The following is a 17,708-nucleotide window of genomic DNA, read 5'->3' as shown; positions in this document are numbered from 1 at the left end:
CGTTCATGGATATGCCTAGCGAGCATCGAACAACGCAAGGCGAAGTAAACGTTGTGTCGATACATCCGGCGTTTACGGGTCCGCACAGCCACGCTCAACGCCTCAACATAGTTACATTACAGTGTACACGGTGAGGCACGGTAAACAACACAACACATTCCACAGTCGGATGCAGGTGCAGCGCAAACCCCAAAATAGAATTACACACAAAAGTTTTAAGGGTCACGAAACGTGGATCCACAGCCGCATGCAGGTGTAGAAAGGACGAGGCTGTGGATGGTGGACGGTGTGTGAGCACAAAGGCTAACGCACGCTGCACGAGCTATTGAAATCTCCGGGACCCATACGACGTATGGTTAAGAGACTAGAGGTGTTAGAGAGCTTAGAGGGTCCGAGTACGATGGAATGTGTGGGAGGGTGCTGGGATAGACGCGGTCTGCGGGTGTGAGTGGGTGGTGTGATCTATTGGGTTGGGTTGGCGGTGGGCGCGGGGCAAACTTCGTCCGAGTGGTGAAGTCGTGATAGATATCTGGCCACCATGAAGATGTCCAAGGGAAAGGGAAATACATCGTGTCGTGGAGTGCATACACAAACTCCCTCGAACACATCACAACACACGCCTACATGGTGACACCTCGTGCAGGCTGACAAACACAGAAGGGCAGTTCCCTGCTCGAGTACCCACCTGTCTTGGCTTATGTCAGGTGGTCCCTGCTACAACCAAAGGCGGCCGGGGCTTGCAACGTTGCGAGGCCAATGGCGCGATTTCTGATCATTCCCCTAACCGGCACCCTCCATGACGTTGGCTTGTCTATCCGCGGCCAGTCAACGGCTTTGGCGCGAAGGCGAGGCGACGAAACGAGGATGTCCTCGCTTTCAGCGCTCCGAGGTAGGGTCGGATGGCTGCTGGCGGAGGCGGATGGAGGATTAGGGTTCGTACTGCTGCACTCCACATTTGGGTGCCCGTATTTCCCCCCCTTCTATCTTACTGTACCCAGTGTAATCCTTCACTCCATCGCCGCTGTGTCTGTTATTGCTGTTGTTCAGGCCGTTGCGTTACTCTCGGTTGCGCGTCCCTCGTTTTGCATCTGCATCCGCATCGCCCGCTCGCTTCTGCAGTGACATCCATTCGCTCCACCTAGCTGATTGTCATTCCGGCTGTTTGTGCCACACGCAAATCAGCGTCCTCCGCAGCCTACGCCTCCTCACCAGGGCCCTTGCCACCCGCTCACCCTCGAACGTGCATCCTGCGTACCGGCACATATAGTATCCGGCTGTTAACCCGTCCTCCCTCGTCGCTCGTCGAATAGAACCGGGTCAAGGGTGCCGACCTTGTTCCTGAACCGCGACGTCATTTTGACCATTTACCCGCTGGCTTCCTTCCACCTGACGAGACCCGAGGAACCCTTTGCGAACACGACTCGTTTACGTTGGACGGCCCTTTTTTTACCCCACGACGTGCACGCGACCACCTGGGCGCACGTGTTTGGTAGCGATAATAAGCAATGGAGCAAGTTCGACCACAACCCGCGACAAGGCCCGAGGGTCGCCGCATGTCGATATTCACGGAGGTGGGACTGGTGGATGAGAATAAGATGATGGAGGAGAGGAGCCCGGTGCCGACACATGGAGAGAGTTTGAGGAGGTTGCGACCGGCCAAGATGCTGAGGTTTAGGAGCCGGAACGATATCTTCAGCGCAGAGGGAGAGAGGCTGGCTGACGATGAAGACGATTGGGAGTCGGTTTGCGACGAGGACGAGGCGAACGAGAACGTGTCGCGCATGACTACCACATCGCAATCCTTTCTTCCGACGAAGCTGTATCGATTCGGCCTTCTCAGTGTCCTACTGGCATTGATGCTACCGATCATCCAACTCAATCCCCTCAAACACGTCGGCGTACGGGGTGGCGCGATCCCGGCGAACTTGATCCAGGCCAACGCCGAACGCTCGATGCTCGTCAGACGAGAAGACAGCCCGACCGATGCGTGTAGACGGTGGAGCGGACAGAGCGCCATCGTCAACGGAACACTGTACATGTACGGATTCCGCAGGACGACCGACGGCCAACAGAAAGAGGATACATGGAGTACGTTACAAGAGACAGCTTAATCCTGCGCATTCAATGCTGACATGATACAGACAACGACTTCCTCACCCTCGATCTCACCGAATCCTGGCAAGTTGCCTCTCCCGCTCTGACCGGTCTCCCCAAGCCCACGGGCCCACCAGCTGTTTCGCTCGGTCAGCTCTGGGCATCGCACGATTCGCTATGGCTCTACGGTGGCCAGTTCTCCGATAGCCCGCAGGCCGACCCTTCAAACAACTCAGTCTGGGAATACAATATTGGAGGCAAGCAATGGATCGAACACGCCGACCCGAAGACCTCAGCTGGTGGAGAAGAGGCGGAGGACGCCGGTCAATCTGTACAACGTGTCGCTGAAGGTGCGGGTCTTACCGTTCCTACGCTCGGCAGGGGCTTTTACTTCGCTGGCCATTTGGACTTCCTCACGACGGAAGGCTGGAGCATTCAGACCCCGCGACTGTATCTGAAGAGCTTGCTGGAGTTTACGTTTCCGGGCCAGAGCAACAATGCTGTGGAGTCGCTCGGAGATGGCAAGACCGCTGGCTCGGACGGTGTCTGGCGCAACATCACGTATGGCGGACTGCAAAACACCGCGTCTTTCCCCGAACGCGCGGATAGTTCGCTTGTCTACGTCCCTGGATTTGGGAAAGAGGGCCTCTTGATTGGGCTGACGGGTGGTGACAATGCTACTTTCGTAAGTCGACTGCTGAGGCTGTGATAACGGAACCTAACAGACCGTAGACCCAGATGAACACTATCGACGTTTACGACATTGAGACATCGACATGGTACAAGCAGAGCACTTCTGGCAAGACGCCGAAGTACCGAGTCAACCCATGTACAGTTGTAGGAGCTGCTGCAGAGTGAGTACACCCTACTCTCATTACCACTCGCAATCCTTACTAACAATCTCTAGCGGCTCATCGTACAACATCTACATGTTCGCCGGTCAAGATCTCAATGACCCTGGCAAGCTTGACACCCAAACGCAGCGCGACGACATGTGGATCCTTTCCGTTCCATCATTCTCCTGGATCGAAGTCGAACAAGGTACCGACAAGGCCAGCATACCTCCCCCACGTGCCGGCCATCTATGCCAAGTCTGGGACCACCAAATGATCGTCCTAGGAGGCTACAACACCGACCTCGGCTGCGACGCGCCCGGCATCTACGTCTTTAACATGAGCAGCCTAGGCTGGAGCGACCAGTTCACCGCCGTAACCGGCAAAAACGCGCTCCAAGGCTACAACTCTAAAGACAAAGGCAGCACCGGCAACCCGCTCGCACAACAAATCAACCAACGCGGTTTCGGCGTCGAAGCCGGCATCGAAGGCTCCTACGGCTACGCCGTCCCCGAAGCCGTCCAAAGCGTAATCGGCGGCGCAGCAACCGGCGGCGCCACCCTCACCGCCCCCGTCCAAACACCCACCCAAGGCCCTCTCGCAACCGGCAAACCCCAAACCTACACCATGACGGGCCCCGACGGCGCAACCATCACCAACGTCGTCAACGGAAACCCACAGGGCAGCTCCTCGGGCGACAGCGGCCCCAACATCGCCGCCATCGTCGCCGGCGTAATCGCAGGCGTCTTCTTCATCATCGCCGCTTACTTCGCCTTCTGCGCCTGGATCTACCGCCGCCAAGTCCAGATCTGGAAGTCGCACGCTGCGGCCGTACAAACACGTGCGAATGCGGAGAAACAGGGTACTTTTACTAGTAGCTCGGGTAAGAACAGTAGTGAGCGGCCGCCGGGTACGCTGGGCGGTAGTAGCCATGGGGGTGTTGCGGCGGGTAGCTTTGATATTACGAGGAGGGGGAGCGATGCCGTGCCTATGCCTACGACGGCGTATGGCGGGCCTGGAGAGGGGGATCGCTGGGGCAGGAGGAATAGTGAGGGGAGTGTTGTGGATGGGTTGTTGGATGGGCAGGAGCCGAGCTTTTGGGGGGCGAGGGGTGTGCTTTTGAATCCGAGGAGGAGTTTGAGGGTTATTAATAGGGATTGATTGGGGTAAGAGTTACCCTGTCTGTTTTCTTTTTTCATGATTCCCCGATCTAGTAACTATAAGTAAACATTTGGTTTGTATAATGATGGGTTATGGCAGAGATACATGGCTGATTGGGATAGTAATAATGAATATGGATAATGATCTACTTCTCACAAATTCATCCCTTCTTCTCTCCCTTCTTCAGCCCCCCAGACTCGCCAAGGTAACCAACGAAAAGAACCCATATATCCACACACATTGGGGGTCCCACCACTCCCCCAACCGCTCCCGTTAAGAAGCCCCCCCTCGAAATCAGACTCCCACGCGCCCGTCTGACAGACGATCTGCATCACCGTTGGAAAGCTACGCCGGCCGGTCGTAAACTTTCCTGGTGACACGTGATAATCTGTCGGATCAAACGCGTGTGGAGTTCCGTCCCGAGGGACTGGTCTGTTGCAGACGCCAGTTTGTGGAGGGGAACAGAGAGGTGGAGGGTGAGAGACGGGGAATATATAGGTGGGAGGAGAGGAGGGGAGAGGAGGGGGGAGGGGGCTGTGGGGCTGTTGCCTGGTGGGGTTACAGTGAAGGCAGTGGCGGGAGGCGGTGGTGCCTGGTGTGTGTACAGTGAAGTTGGTGGGGTAAAGGCGCTGGGACGTTGGGATAGTGAAAGGTTGAATGCAGCTTTCGAATGGATTTGTTCATTAGCCTACGTCACGAGAATCCAGACCACATCGATGACACCATCTCTTCTTCAGCCCCCCAGTCAAGCCGAGTCAAAGCCAACGAAAAGATATACGTATGTTGAGGGTCCCGCCGCTCCCCCAACCGCTCCCGTTAAGAAGCCCCAACCTCGAGAGGGGTCTCATTCCAGCCTTCTTGTCTTGAAGCCTTTGACCACGCGGTGCCATGTGATAGGGCGTCTCAACAAGCTGGCTGAGACGAGACCCCTCTCGAGGTTACTGGTCTGATACAGACCCCTTCGACCTGGGCGCCCAGGTAAAACAATTCTCTCTTTGGAGAATGACATCCATGATGGCTCTTCTTTGAGGACCATCGCGTCTAGCGTGGTTCTTCTTTGAAGACCACTATAATCTGCGAGAACCTTCTTTGAGACCCTGTGTCATGTTAGCAATTCATCGTATGTCTCGAGTCGAGAAGGGAGAAGGGAGAAAGATGGGAGAGGAGAGAGAACATACCTCGCACTCCTGTCGGCAGCCCCACCTCTCTGCCAACCAGCCCGGTGAAGAGCGTCCCTATAATATCTTTCCTATCGTGTACACCCGTTTCAACTTCTTACGGGTTCGACACAACGCCGGCACACACCTCCACCGCGTCTCTCTGGTCTCGTGCCGGAATCCCTTCTCTTCTCTTCGACATCGGACCCCGTATGCAATGACTCCTCTTTGGGTAGTCGCCATACAGCTGTGTCATGTCAGCTCTCCGTCGCGAATGTATCGTGGAACAGGTGGAAGGTAGAGAGGGGGAAAGGGAAACAAGTCATACCTCACCTCCCGATGTTGAACAGCCCCACCGCTCTGCCAACCGGCCCTTTCAAGAGCCTCCCGCTACAGGCCCTTCCTACCGTGTAAACCCTTTGGGAGACCCACGGTCCAGGTTGTAGCGCTGGTGTGATGCACACCCCAGAGATGTGTGTTGATGAATGTTGATGTGAGGGGAGGGAAGAGAGAGGTGCGGTAGGGGCAGATATATATATGGAATATGTTTGCTAGGAAGAAAGATCTCGTGCGCTTGACTGTGAGGCGGGTGATGAATATTGTGATTGTTAGGTGTTTTCTTCCGCGCTTTGATGTCAGGCGCGAGTGTGATGGGAGAACCGACGAGACATGTGGAGAGAAGATTGGAAAGTGAAAGTTTGGTATAGCGAGGATTGAATTTACGCCTAGATGTCTCTGAGTACGACAAGAATAGTAGAATACGTGACAGACAATGCCAGCATCGCGCGTCCACTGGCTGCGATGATGTATGTCTCGCGCCGCTGGACCGAAGAATCAAGCTTTCTGTATGTGAAGCCACATTGCTCCTTCTGCACATGTAAGACACCTTCCGTTCGCTCTCTTCATCCGTGCGAACCAAACAACATCTCCTTGATGAACTTGGCACTTCACACCCCTCACATGACGTTCTTCAGTCAATGGCTTTCACGCGAGGTGCGCGGTTGTTCGGCGCCGATCAGCCTCGGCATATGGACAGCCGAACGCTGGACCGACGTAGGCCCAGCACCAGCTCTCCGGAGCACTGGAGCTTGCACATGCGAAACCCAAATCCGCCTTCGCCCACATCAGCCACGCATTTTCTCTCTTCATCGCATTGTGGGAGCAGTCGCGTAGGTGTGCTCTTTCTCTAGACGGCTTCATTGGTCTTCATACCTTACTCGACTACGTCTATCTGGATTCTGCGCGCGCCTGTTCATCCCACGCGACCCCACTACAGCTCCCACCATGTCAAACACGGCGGATTCGGTCATTGAGAAGCTGCCCAACACAGCTGATCTGAAAGAAGATGTCAAGGCGGCATCTAAATCTTCGCTGCAGTCGCTGCGGGCGCTGCTAGCGGGAGGTGTGGGTGGAGTGTTTGCTGTTGTGGTCGGCCATCCCTTTGATCTGGTCAAGGTGCGCATGCAGACGGCAGAGAAGGGCGTCTACAGCGGGGCTATGGACGTTGTGCGGAAAACCATCGCAAAGGAAGGACTGGCTAGGGGGCTGTATGCAGGTGTTTCTGCGCCGCTTGTTGGTGTAACGCCCATGTGTGAGTACAGGAGGACCAGTATATGAATAACCCAGGCTGACAATCGACAGTCGCGGTGTCCTTCTGGGGCTATGATCTCGGCAAGCAACTCGTATCCAGCGTATCCAAGGTCGAGAACAACCAGTTCAGCGTCGCACAGGTCTCCGCCGCCGGTTTCTTCAGCGCTATCCCCATGACCATCATCACCGCACCCTTCGAGCGCGTAAAGGTGCTCCTGCAGATTCAGGGACAAAAGAACCTGGCGCCTGGCGAGAAGCCAAAATACGCAGGTGGCATGGATGTGGTCAAGCAGCTATACAAGGAGGGCGGCATCAAGTCAGTATACCGCGGCTCTGCCATGACACTGGCGCGTGACGGCCCTGGGTCAGCCCTCTACTTTGCGACATACGAGACCGTCAAACGCAGTCTCACGCCCAAAGATCCTGTCACCGGTCAGCCGGGGTCGTTGAGTATGGGCGCCGTCATGGTTGCTGGTGGTGCTGCCGGTATCGCCATGTGGATACCCGTCTTCCCAGTCGACACCATCAAGTCACGGTTGCAAAGTGCCGAAGGCCGACCAACAATCAGCGGAACCATCAAGGGCATCCACGCGAGCGGTGGGCTCAAGGCTTTCTTCCCTGGTATTGGCCCAGCCATGGCACGAGCAGTACCTGCCAACGCAGCCACCTTTGCCGGTGTAGAGCTCGCGCAAAAGGCGATGACGAAGATGTTCGACCGCGACGGCGAGTAAGGGCTTCGCCAACGTCCTCAACTTTTTCGGATTCGCTTTTCTTTCATACTCCATGTCCATCTCATGTTGATCACGAACGATTTGGTGGCATTGCATATGGCGTTGTTAGTTTTCGCCTCCGCGCTTAGATATAGAGCAAGGGGCTTTCTGGGCGAACTCCACCCTTCGTCCCACTCGCCAATAGATACTGTTCTCACATACCTACCTTCCCTACGTCCAAAGTACCGGTTTTGGGCGGCCAAGTGGTCTGTGCAAGTCAGGGCCCATCGGAATGCGGTTGCATCCGCAGTCCACTCTTCCCGCCCAACCAAAAGCCGGCCAAGATGACAAAAGCCTTGCGATCGCTACCGCTGTCATGGACCTGGTAAGGCGCCGGATGTAGACATGCAGTACCAGGTGCATACCGCCTTTGTTTGCTATACAATCCTCCGGTAGTCGCCACCACCCCCCGCGTCAATATGCCTTGCTTCGCCTTTGTCCTCGTCTATATCTCCCGTATTCGTACTGTATGTGTTTCAGGGATTATCGTGTCGATACTATTAAGAGGTGGACGGGATGTCCTGATGACGTGTGGAGATTGGCTTACCTCGGTGATGAATCGAGGTGTTGAGAGATATGACAATGGAGACTGCGCGAACCCGGACACCATCGATCTCGAGATCTGTTGCGCCGAAGTTTTCGCCCTTGAACCAGCACCCTGTGTCTCGTACCACTGAATCAGATAAGGCTCATCCCATCTTTCTCGAGCACCCCTTCGAAAGACTGTCTCCTACCTTGGCAGCATATCCACGCGTTGTCGAAGCTTTACAGAGGAGACGAATATCAGTTTATCCCGACGTCAGCGAAACGATGCAGAAAGCGCTAGGTCACCGTGCCGACTTCTTCGACGATTTCTCTTCGGAATCAGAATGGGAGGATAGGATGAGCAAAACGATACAGAGTCCGATTACAAGCCAAGGGCCGGGTCTGAGAGACATTCCGTACGACATCCACGCCGACACTGAGAACGCGCAGCGCGGAAGGAACAGGCAACGCAGTACCATCACCTCGCTGCCCAGACTGGCAGATCTTGCAGATGTCTCTGGTTCTGGAACTGATGATAGCGGAACCGGCGATGAGCGAGCTTCTGGTCGAGGAACCAATCACGCACGAAAGATGTCGCTGACACGTCTGAACAAGGACAATGTGCGCCTGGTGGATAACAGGTCTATCAGATCGAGTATCGACTCGCCTAGACACTCGTTACGCAGTAACATGTCTTTGCCGAACTCTCCGCTCATGGCATCGGCCAATTCAGCACCATTCTCTACATCAGGACCTCTAGAGGACACACTTACCGCTCTACCGCAAAGTCCGACGTTCCGCAGAGAGCACAGAAGGACCGCGTCGTCGAACAGCACATCCGACAGCGTCCTCGCAGACTCCATCATCAACGCCCACGTCATGACCATGCGCGCCCTCGAAGCCTTGAGTTCCGACCCGCAGAGTATAGACCCTCGAGTCAGTAGCGACATGGCAAACGCAGCAGGTCGCTCATACCTGCACTCCGCCTCCTCAACCTCCTGGCCCAAATCCACCTCTTTCTCCGCAAACCGACACGTCACCCTATCCCCCTTATCAACCAGCGGTGAAGACCAAGACGACAGAGCCAGCCGCCACCGCACCGCACAAATCTACTCCCCAGCCCTCAAATCACCCAACCCCTTCTCCCCCGTCCCCAACACCGCAGCCACCAACACAGGTCATGACCTCCTCATCCCGAAGCCTAGCTACATCCCGCAAAAACACGCCAGTATCCTAGACTCCCATCTCTCGGCCCTCAACTTCTCGCTTTCGAACCGCACGACGGAGGATTACACGAGGTTGAACTCGTGCTGTACGAGTGCGTTTCCGTTTGCAGATGAGCCGAAGAGCCCGTATGATGATCGCAAGGGAAAGGAGGTTCTGGGGCTTATGACGGGGAATGGGAATGGGGATGAAGTTGATATGAGGAGTCGGAGGGAGAGGAATGAGAGTGCGCAGGGGGTTGTGAGGGGTAGTGCTGAGGAGAGGGGACGTGGAGGTGGAGGTGAGAGGGGAGGGGTGAGTATGGAGGAGGGTGGTGTTGTTGTGATGGTTGGGTTGAGGAGGTGGACGTGGGGTATGGGGAGGGGGAGATGTGCATGCGCGTGTGGTAACGCGGATGAAGAGCAGGCTGGCCTATCACCAGGAAGAGAAGAGAAGTTGGCCAAAATCGTCATTCCAACGTACGCCTCGTCTTGGACGCCGAAACACAGCTATACCAAGAGCAGTATCAGCAACTGCAACAGCAGCGAAAAGAGGATGGATCACAGCCCTAAGATGAAAAGGAAAGAGCGCTCCGCCGATTTCGACGACGAAGCGTTCGCTTTGGCGCTCAGAGCTGCGAATCGCGAGTTGGCGGGTAACTGGTTCCGGAGGACGTTTAGCGCGAGGACCCTGAGTGGGATACATGTTGAAAGAGGGAGTACAGGGGATCATGGCAACGGCAACGGCGACACTAAGGACGACCGCGATGTTCATCCTGCGCTGAGATCTCCGCAGAACAGACACCCTGCAACGCCCTCTTCAGACGACCTACTGGCTTTGTACAAAAACCCCCAAATTGGACGTAAGGGGTACACGTGGATATCTTGGGCCCGACGTAACACCCCCCATCCTTCCCCTTCTCCCTCTCCCTCTCCACCAACCATCCACCTCACCTTCTCACTATCCCGCCCCCGCATCCTCGTCGTCATGGGCATCCTCCTGCTCATCAGCCTTCTCGCAGCCGCAGCATGGATTCTAGTCGGTGCCGGCGAGGGGAAATTGACACGGAAGGAGTTTAGCCAAAGGGTGGGGAGTGGGATGGCGATTGCGGGGTTTGTGCTTGCGGTGGAGGCGTGGGTGTGCGGGGCGTGGGTTGCTTTTTCTTGATGGGGAAGGGGATGGAATGGAGAGGGATGGGATGGGATGGGGGTTGGAGAGGGGGGTGGATGGGGATGGATGGGGATGGATGGGGATGAGAGAGAGGTTGGTGAACGAGCTCCTGGCCTGGGTTTAGAGATGAGAATGGATGAATTTGGTACGGGAGATTGCAAAAAGTATGATGTCTTGGAACTACCGTGCTATTATATATCGATGGTATACCTCTAAGTATCCTTAGGTCCCCTATGCTTCTTCCCCTGCGTCCACTTCGCGATACTTACAGACTTATCACTATCCTTCTTCTCCTCATCCCTCTTCACCGGTTGCACAGCACAACTATCCGCACAGATCCTAATAAAGGTAGTAGCGGGATCCGAAATGAATCCGTTGATCGTGCTATACAGGATGCAGTTCGAGGAATTGAACGCGAACGCTGAGCAATTGTTCAACGCGTCACACCGTTGACGGCAGACGTCTGCGTTTGGGATACCGCCAATGGAGAGGATGACTTGCGAGCCGGCGGCGGGTATGTTTCCGCAGCGGACAAAGTAGTTGTCTTTGCATTGGGCGTTGTTGGCGGAGCAGGCGTTGGAGATTGGGGTGGTGAATTGGGGGCAGTTGGAGTATTTGACACAGGATACTGTTGGTGCGGCGGGGACGCAGACGGAGGGAGTCGGAGTTGGGGTCGTGGTGGAAGTGGAAGTGGAAGTTGCTAGTGTTGTAGGCGCGGCGGTGGTTGCTGGCGCGCTAGTGCCACAATCGCGGTTGTAGTATGTGAGACCAGATCCTGGCCTAGGGTCGACGTTCGTGGCGGTGATGGGTATCCGGGCTAGATAGCATGTATCATTATAAACGATGAAGCTACCGCATTCACTCTCTGCGCGACATTTTGCTAGACAGTCCTCGTTGGTTGTGAATGACGAGGTTTTTATGACCTGGAGGTTGATGTTGTCGATCCCTTCCACGCCACAGAGTTCAGCAGCAGTCGGAGATGGAGCGGGCGTTGACGAGGTTGTGGATGTTGCCAATGTGGTAGGTGTTTCTGTAGTTGTCGGGGCGCTTATCCCGCACTCGCGGTTGTAAAATGTCAAAGGGGATCCTGGCCCAAGGTCGATGTTTGTACTGGTGATAGGCGACTCATTGAGATAGCACCCGCTCTCAGAGATGATTACACTGCCGCATCTACTCTCAGCCCGGCAGTTGGCCAGGCAATCCTCGATAGTTGTGAAAGGGCTGCTTGTGAAGGTGGAAGGTTGTTCTTTAATGTAGCCTTTTGTGCCGCAGAACTCCGCGGTAGATGGGGAGGGTATGGGTGTTGACGTGATCGTGGAGGTTGCTGTCTCGGGAGTTACGGAGATTCCGGAAGACGAGCTGGAGGAAAGTAACGTTGAGGATTCGTCGGTTGATGACGAGCTTGAGGCGGTGCTGGTGGTCGTTTCGCTGGTCGACCCAGAATTTAGGGAGGAGCTAGAGGACGTAGCGGTACTAGAGCTAGAAGTCGACGAGCTTGAAGCGGTGCTGGTGGTAGTTTCGCTGGTCGATGTGGAAACTAGAGTGGTGGCAGAGGACGAAGCGCTGCTGGAGCTGGAGCTGGAGCTGGAGGACCTGGAGGACCTGGCCGAAGACACGACCGCATCGCACTTTCCGAATCCAGCTTGACATCCCGTTCCACAGTATGCGCTTCCGCTACCACAGTACGAGTACTGCGAGCAACAGTCGCCGTACTTTCCACCTAAGCATGTCATTCCCGCCGGGGATGCCCCATACAAGTTGCCACAGCGAGCGTTGGTGGTGACCTTGACCTTCGCGCCAGTAGCAGAAGGTGCTGTCGACGAAGCTGTCCGGGTCGAGGTAGAAGTACTGACGCGGCTAGATGTTGTCGAAGTACGCGCCGTTGCGACGACGCCGTTGCAAGTACCGAACGACGACTGGCATCCAGTTCCGCAGTAGTCTTTCGTCTTTCCACTGCACGCGAAATCAGTCGATGACCCTCGAGACCGAAGCTAGATGCCATACCAGTAACCATATTGAGAACAGCAATCACCCCACTTTGAACCTTTGCAGGTCATGCCTCCCGGCAACGCATTGTACGCATTTCCGCAACGGGCATTCGTTGATACTTTGCCAGCTGCAAGCGTTACCGCTGCTGAAAGGGAGAGGAGAAGTGTCCAGCGCATGGTGGATGATATTAGGAATTAAGGATTATGCTGTACTAGAAGGAGTGACAAATTGACGATGAGCGAGAGAGTGACTGTGGGTGAGGTGCTCGTAGAGAGTGAGACGAGTGTCTAAACAAGATTCGGAAGCCGTACAGCTATATGCCTCTCGCTTTAGCTAACCAGCAAGTGCTCATAAGATGACAGTAATGTACTAAGACTAGGTGCCGAAGTGGCTTGCCCACGTACCTGCATCAAGTTCACGATAGCCTCACACAGGCGTTTCCGCAAAGCCACAAACGCACGCATTGGGCTGGCTTCTCGAGAACATATTGACTTGGCACTCGCGGACATCAGGCCGAACATCAGGCCATGGAAAGGAAGCAAAGGCCATCGTGAAGAAAAAGACATTGCGCACGATGAGGTCGACGAGGGTGAGACAGTAGCGCTGCGGGTGATTGGCGCGACCCCTGGAAAGCACGTGTAGACGCGTTCTGGACGCAAGCCACACGAGAGCGAGGCTGCACCACGACTCACGATACTCTGCGCGATCGGCCGCCCCGGGTGCGGAGGCGTTCCGGGGATTTAAGTGAACAACGCAGGGACATGATGTGCTACAGAGTTTGCGCTATGATCTCATAAGGACGCTTTTGTATTATTTCGTTCTCTACTATACTCTCAAAGACGTCCCAGCCCTCCACAATGACCGAAGATCACGAATACGTTGCCGTGTTGATGGACTGCTCATGGAAATGTGACAGAAGAGTCTTCAAAGTGGCGATGCAAAAATTTGATTTCTCAAATTTCTGCATCACCACTTAAAGACTCAGCCTTCCAAATCCCCACTCCTTCCTCCGCAGTCCAACACCCAACACCCAACACGGCAGGCAGGCAGTCATCATCATCACCTTCCCATCCTCTTCCTCTTGAACGCTCCCCATTATGCTATAACAGACGATCGTCCAAGAGGAAGAGGATGACACGGCGCTAATGACTACCTGACTGCCAATGAAGTCTACACCTGTTCCTCATGCTTCTCTCAATTGGCGATGTAAGCGTGCATTGTACGTATCCTGTTGGATTCCTACAATGGGGGTTTACATCGCCAATTGCGAGAAGGATGTTGTTGCTGCTTGCGCATCAACGTCGATATTGCGCTGTACTCTTCTCTCAGTTGGCGATTAAGGACTTCCATTTCCATGTTCAACAGGAATAAGGAAATGAAAGTCCTTAATCGCCAATTACGAGAAGGATGTTGTTGCTGGTTGGGGATCTACATAGATATTGCACTGTACTCTTCTCTTAATTAGCGATGCAAGTGTAGCATTTCCTTACTCCTGTTGAATAAGGAGATGCTACATTTGCATCGCTAATTACGAGAAGGATGGTGTTGCTGCTTGCGCATCTATGCGAGATATCGCGGTAGACCAGAAGGGGTGCGAGGAAGACTGCGCGGTGACCGTAACCCGTCTCCTCTCCAATGATCATTCCACAGCGCTGTTCGTAGAGTTGATCATAGATCCACTCATCCACTTCCTCCACCCTTCCCCAGCTTCGCCCAGGGATCCTCAACAAAGCTCGGGAGAAAGTATGCCGTATCTCCATTCTCCATTCTCACGCCGTGGCGCAGCGCATTCAGCTCAGCCTTGGAAATTGCTGGACCGCCGAATGATACCATCTCTGCCGCGGGCGGGTCGCCAGACATCGCAAGGTTTGGAGTGCTGATCTCGGTGGCAGCGGGTTTCTCGGGTAGGTTCTGGCCGCGAGCTAGAAAAGCAGCCAGACCGGAGTCGGCGGGTTGGTTCTTCTTTGCTTTACCCGGCGCGCTGTTGTGGGGTTGCGGCGCGGGGTTTGTGAAGTCGGATACAGCGTCGGACGCAGCATCGTCGAGGTTGATCTCGTCTTCGTTGGCAACTTTCTTCGATCTGACACCCAATTTGGTGGAGTTGGCGCCGCTCGCATCAGGGCCAGCTTTTGGCGAGGCGGTGTGGTCGTATTTGCGTTTTTTCGTTCCGCCGAAGGAGGCGAAGCCCATGGCCGCCGCGATCTCGTCGTTTTCGTCGTCTTCCATGGTGGAGGCTTGGTCGCGAGAGTTGAGGTAATAGTCGTGACAGCCAGAGTGGGATTACACGTAGGACCACGGCGCCAGCGCCAGAGGTGTCGAGGTCATGAGCTTGCGCACGGATTTTTAACAGACGTCGGCACCTCGGGGCTTGGCAACTGTCTCCAACGCCAGCGACCCACCTTCCATCAGCACACTACTCCAACGCTACAACGGAGATCCACACTCCGAGCCATTTCGTCACTACCATTCTATACGCGTGTGTATTCGTGTGATGGCTTCCGGAAGAACTACCACACCTCGCTCAATCGCACAGCGACGATCTCCACTCCGATGGAGAAGGTAGTATCGTCGGGGTGTTCTTGCTCCGCATATGATGTCAACCGGCACTTGAGGACGTAGTATGCATAGTCGGACCGCGGCTTCGGGATAGGCGGATGGATATATAAGCTTTGATGTGAGCCGTTGGTAATGGCTTGTTCAAGCCAAATTCTTATCTTTGGGTTGTCGAGATGAAAGTCGCGACTCAGGTGTTGTTCGCCTCGTTGGCTGCGGGCTCTGTGCTGCCGAGAGGGGGTGGGAGCCATAATGGAAGTGCGATTGCAGACGACGACTTTGTCTATGTGGATGGATTGAGGCTGTATAATGGCGATGGATTGTACTATCTTACTGGTAAGGATATGCTTCTCTCCCGTACAAGTGGTGGGCTGACATGTTCAAGGCATCAACTACTGGGCTTGCATGAATCTTGCGGCAAGTCCAGAGGCCGGAGGCAACTACTCGCGTTTGGTTACGGAGCTCGACCAGATGGCTGCAAAAGGCATAAACCACCTCCGCATCATGGCTGCTTCGGAAGGGGCACCAACACCACAGCCCTTCAGGATGACCCCAGCACTCATGGAGTCACCTGGCCAGTACAACGAAGACGTCTTCGAAGGTCTCGATATCTGCCTTGCTGAGATGTCGAAACGCGGCATGCGCGCCACCATGACGCTCAACAACGAGTGGCAGTGGAGTGGTGGATTCGCCCAGTACGTATCGTGGGCGAACAACAACACTGCAATTCCTTATCCGTCAAGCTGGAACCAGACTGCACCGCCCCAGCGCGAAACCCCTGGAACCGGATGGGGAAACTACACCGTCGAAGGCGTCAACGCAGCTCCATACGACGAGTTCACTTCCTTCGCCAACCTCATCTACAACAACACGCAAGCCGAACAATGGTACAAAGACCACATCAAGACCGTCATGAGTCGACGCAACACCATCACAAGCCGCCTCTACACCGAAGACCCAACAATCATGACCTGGCAACTCGCCAACGAACCCCAACCCTCCGACCAACTCGGCTACACAGGCCCCTACAACATCTTCCTCGAGCCCAACCCCAACGACCTGCTCTTCCCCTGGGTCGACCGCATCTCCGCCTACATCCGCTCGCTAGCCCCCAAGCAGCTCATCAGTGTCGGGTTGGAAAGCAAGCAAGGCGAATACTACTTCAAGCGCGTGCACAACTTCTCCACCGTCGACTACGCGACAACCCACTGCTGGGTCCAGAACTGGGGCGTGTATGACATGTACAACGCCAGCGACGCGAATCTAGTCGCTGCCCAAGATTTTGCGCGTGACTTTATGAAGAACAGCAGTCAATGGGCCATGGACATTGGTAAACCTGTTTTTCTGGAGGAATTCGGCATGGCAAGAGATAACTGGGTGAATGAAGATAAAGAATACCCATACTTGAGCGACGCGAGCACGACGCACAAAGACGCTTATTTCACGACGATTATCGGAGCTGTTATGGATGAGTTCAGGAATGGGGGCGCGTATATCGGGACGAGTCCGTGGGCGTATGGCGGGATCTGGAGACCGGAGACGCAGAAGGCGAATGAGTTTGGGATGGTTTGGGCGGGGGATCCGCCGCATGAGAGTCCGGGGTGGTATGATCTTTATGATGAGGATTGTGCGATGGAGATTGTGCATGCGCAGCAGAAGATGATTAGCTTGTGGATTGAGAGGCAGGGGAAGAATGAGACGGGGTATCAGTTGGGGTGAGATAACGGTTGCTCTTTGCGCTGGCCGTTTCGCATCGCACAGTTTTGTATAGCTGGTTAATCTTGCTTCCACTGTGGATCAAGAAGGTGCATTGAATACCACATTCCTATCATTCATCTTGAGGTATCAAACATGTTCTTCAAATTGCCCTATCGAACACTCCCCCCTCCTACAAAAACCTCGACGGACTACTCTTCTTCAACACCAACGGATGCCGATGCACACTCGGCATGAGTCCCAAGCCAATCGCCCTCCGAATCGCCTTAGCAACCTTCCTCTGATTCTTCGGGCGAAGCCCCGTATCCTTGCTATGCTTAACCCTCCCCATCTCCGTCATATACTCGCTCATCATAGTAAAGTTCTTATACTCCAATATCGGATTTATGCCCAGCACATCAAACGCGTCTTGCTGCGGCTTCTTGCGCCCATACTTCCACTTCTTTTGCTCGGTGCCGGAGAGGTCGTGGGGGGCGTAGACGTCGCCCGGTTGCCATTTTCGGTAGATTTGCCGTTGGTATTGGGCCGCGCGGTCGGATTCGAGGACTTCGCGTGGCATGTTGGCGGAGAGGCCCATGGTTGAGGCCATGCCTGTGAGGGAGGGGCCGGTGCGCGGGCGTGTGGTGTTTGTGTTTGGGGGCGGGCGGGCGGCGGCGGTGCTGCTGGCGAGGATGTCGAGGATGCCGTCTTGGGGGCCTGGAGGTGGTTAGAGGGTGGGAGGTGTGGTGGAGGAGGGCCGTTGGAAGATGGGGTCGTGTGTATGGGGGAGGAATTGGGCGCACCTTGCTTATGGGACCCGGTGGAGAAGTAGCGCATGCATGTCGAGCTTATGGACGGCAGCGGCCGCAGTGGTAATCTTGTTATTGACATGTTGGCGGCTGTGGTGGTGTTGCCGTCGTCGTCGCCGTTGTCGTGACTTTTCGAGATGCGGCCTCGGCGGTCGGAAG

The 17,708-nt window shown here is 55.0% G+C and overlaps 7 protein-coding genes across 7 annotated transcripts; 5 read left to right on the top strand and 2 right to left on the bottom strand.

Moving 5' to 3' along the window:
* Window positions 1-1,505: 1,505 nt before the first annotated feature.
* J4E83_009553 (uncharacterized protein) lies at window positions 1,506-4,088 on the top strand (the record flags this gene model as incomplete). The annotated part of the gene is made up of 4 exons (XM_049336438.1): window positions 1,506-2,088; window positions 2,142-2,779; window positions 2,827-2,948; window positions 3,002-4,088. The coding sequence occupies 4 exons, from the start codon at window positions 1,506-1,508 to the stop codon at window positions 4,086-4,088; spliced, it is 2,430 nt and encodes an 809-aa protein (XP_049184537.1).
* A 2,441-nt stretch (window positions 4,089-6,529) lies between these two features.
* On the top strand, window positions 6,530-7,566 carry J4E83_009552 (uncharacterized protein; the record flags this gene model as incomplete). Its single annotated transcript, XM_049336437.1, has 2 exons — window positions 6,530-6,836; window positions 6,887-7,566. 2 exons carry the CDS (start codon window positions 6,530-6,532, stop codon window positions 7,564-7,566), a joined length of 987 nt encoding a protein of 328 aa, XP_049184536.1.
* A 355-nt stretch (window positions 7,567-7,921) lies between these two features.
* J4E83_009551 (uncharacterized protein) lies at window positions 7,922-10,500 on the top strand (the record flags this gene model as incomplete). The annotated part of the gene is made up of 2 exons (XM_049336436.1): window positions 7,922-7,930; window positions 8,260-10,500. 2 exons carry the CDS (start codon window positions 7,922-7,924, stop codon window positions 10,498-10,500), a joined length of 2,250 nt encoding a protein of 749 aa, XP_049184535.1.
* A 1,288-nt stretch (window positions 10,501-11,788) lies between these two features.
* On the top strand, window positions 11,789-12,150 carry J4E83_009550 (uncharacterized protein; the record flags this gene model as incomplete). Its single annotated transcript, XM_049336435.1, has 2 exons — window positions 11,789-11,797; window positions 11,824-12,150. The coding sequence occupies 2 exons, from the start codon at window positions 11,789-11,791 to the stop codon at window positions 12,148-12,150; spliced, it is 336 nt and encodes a 111-aa protein (XP_049184534.1).
* Window positions 12,151-14,172: 2,022 nt separating this feature from the next.
* Window positions 14,173-14,718, bottom strand: J4E83_009549 (uncharacterized protein; the record flags this gene model as incomplete). Its single annotated transcript, XM_049336434.1, has 1 exon — window positions 14,173-14,718. The coding sequence occupies one exon, from the start codon at window positions 14,716-14,718 to the stop codon at window positions 14,173-14,175; it is 546 nt and encodes a 181-aa protein (XP_049184533.1).
* A 503-nt stretch (window positions 14,719-15,221) lies between these two features.
* J4E83_009548 (uncharacterized protein) lies at window positions 15,222-16,764 on the top strand (the record flags this gene model as incomplete). Its single annotated transcript, XM_049336433.1, has 2 exons — window positions 15,222-15,381; window positions 15,431-16,764. 2 exons carry the CDS (start codon window positions 15,222-15,224, stop codon window positions 16,762-16,764), a joined length of 1,494 nt encoding a protein of 497 aa, XP_049184532.1.
* Window positions 16,765-16,933: 169 nt separating this feature from the next.
* On the bottom strand, window positions 16,934-17,631 carry J4E83_009547 (uncharacterized protein; the record flags this gene model as incomplete). The annotated part of the gene is made up of 2 exons (XM_049336432.1): window positions 16,934-17,457; window positions 17,544-17,631. The coding sequence occupies 2 exons, from the start codon at window positions 17,629-17,631 to the stop codon at window positions 16,934-16,936; spliced, it is 612 nt and encodes a 203-aa protein (XP_049184531.1).
* Between the last annotated feature and the right edge of the window lie 77 nt (window positions 17,632-17,708).

This window comes from Alternaria metachromatica (assembly GCF_023757995.1).
Source record: "Alternaria metachromatica strain BMP 0045 chromosome Unknown scaffold_33, whole genome shotgun sequence".
In the NCBI taxonomy this organism is placed as follows: Eukaryota; Fungi; Ascomycota; class Dothideomycetes; order Pleosporales; family Pleosporaceae; genus Alternaria; species Alternaria metachromatica.
This window is presented reverse-complemented; position numbering and strand designations above follow the sequence as displayed.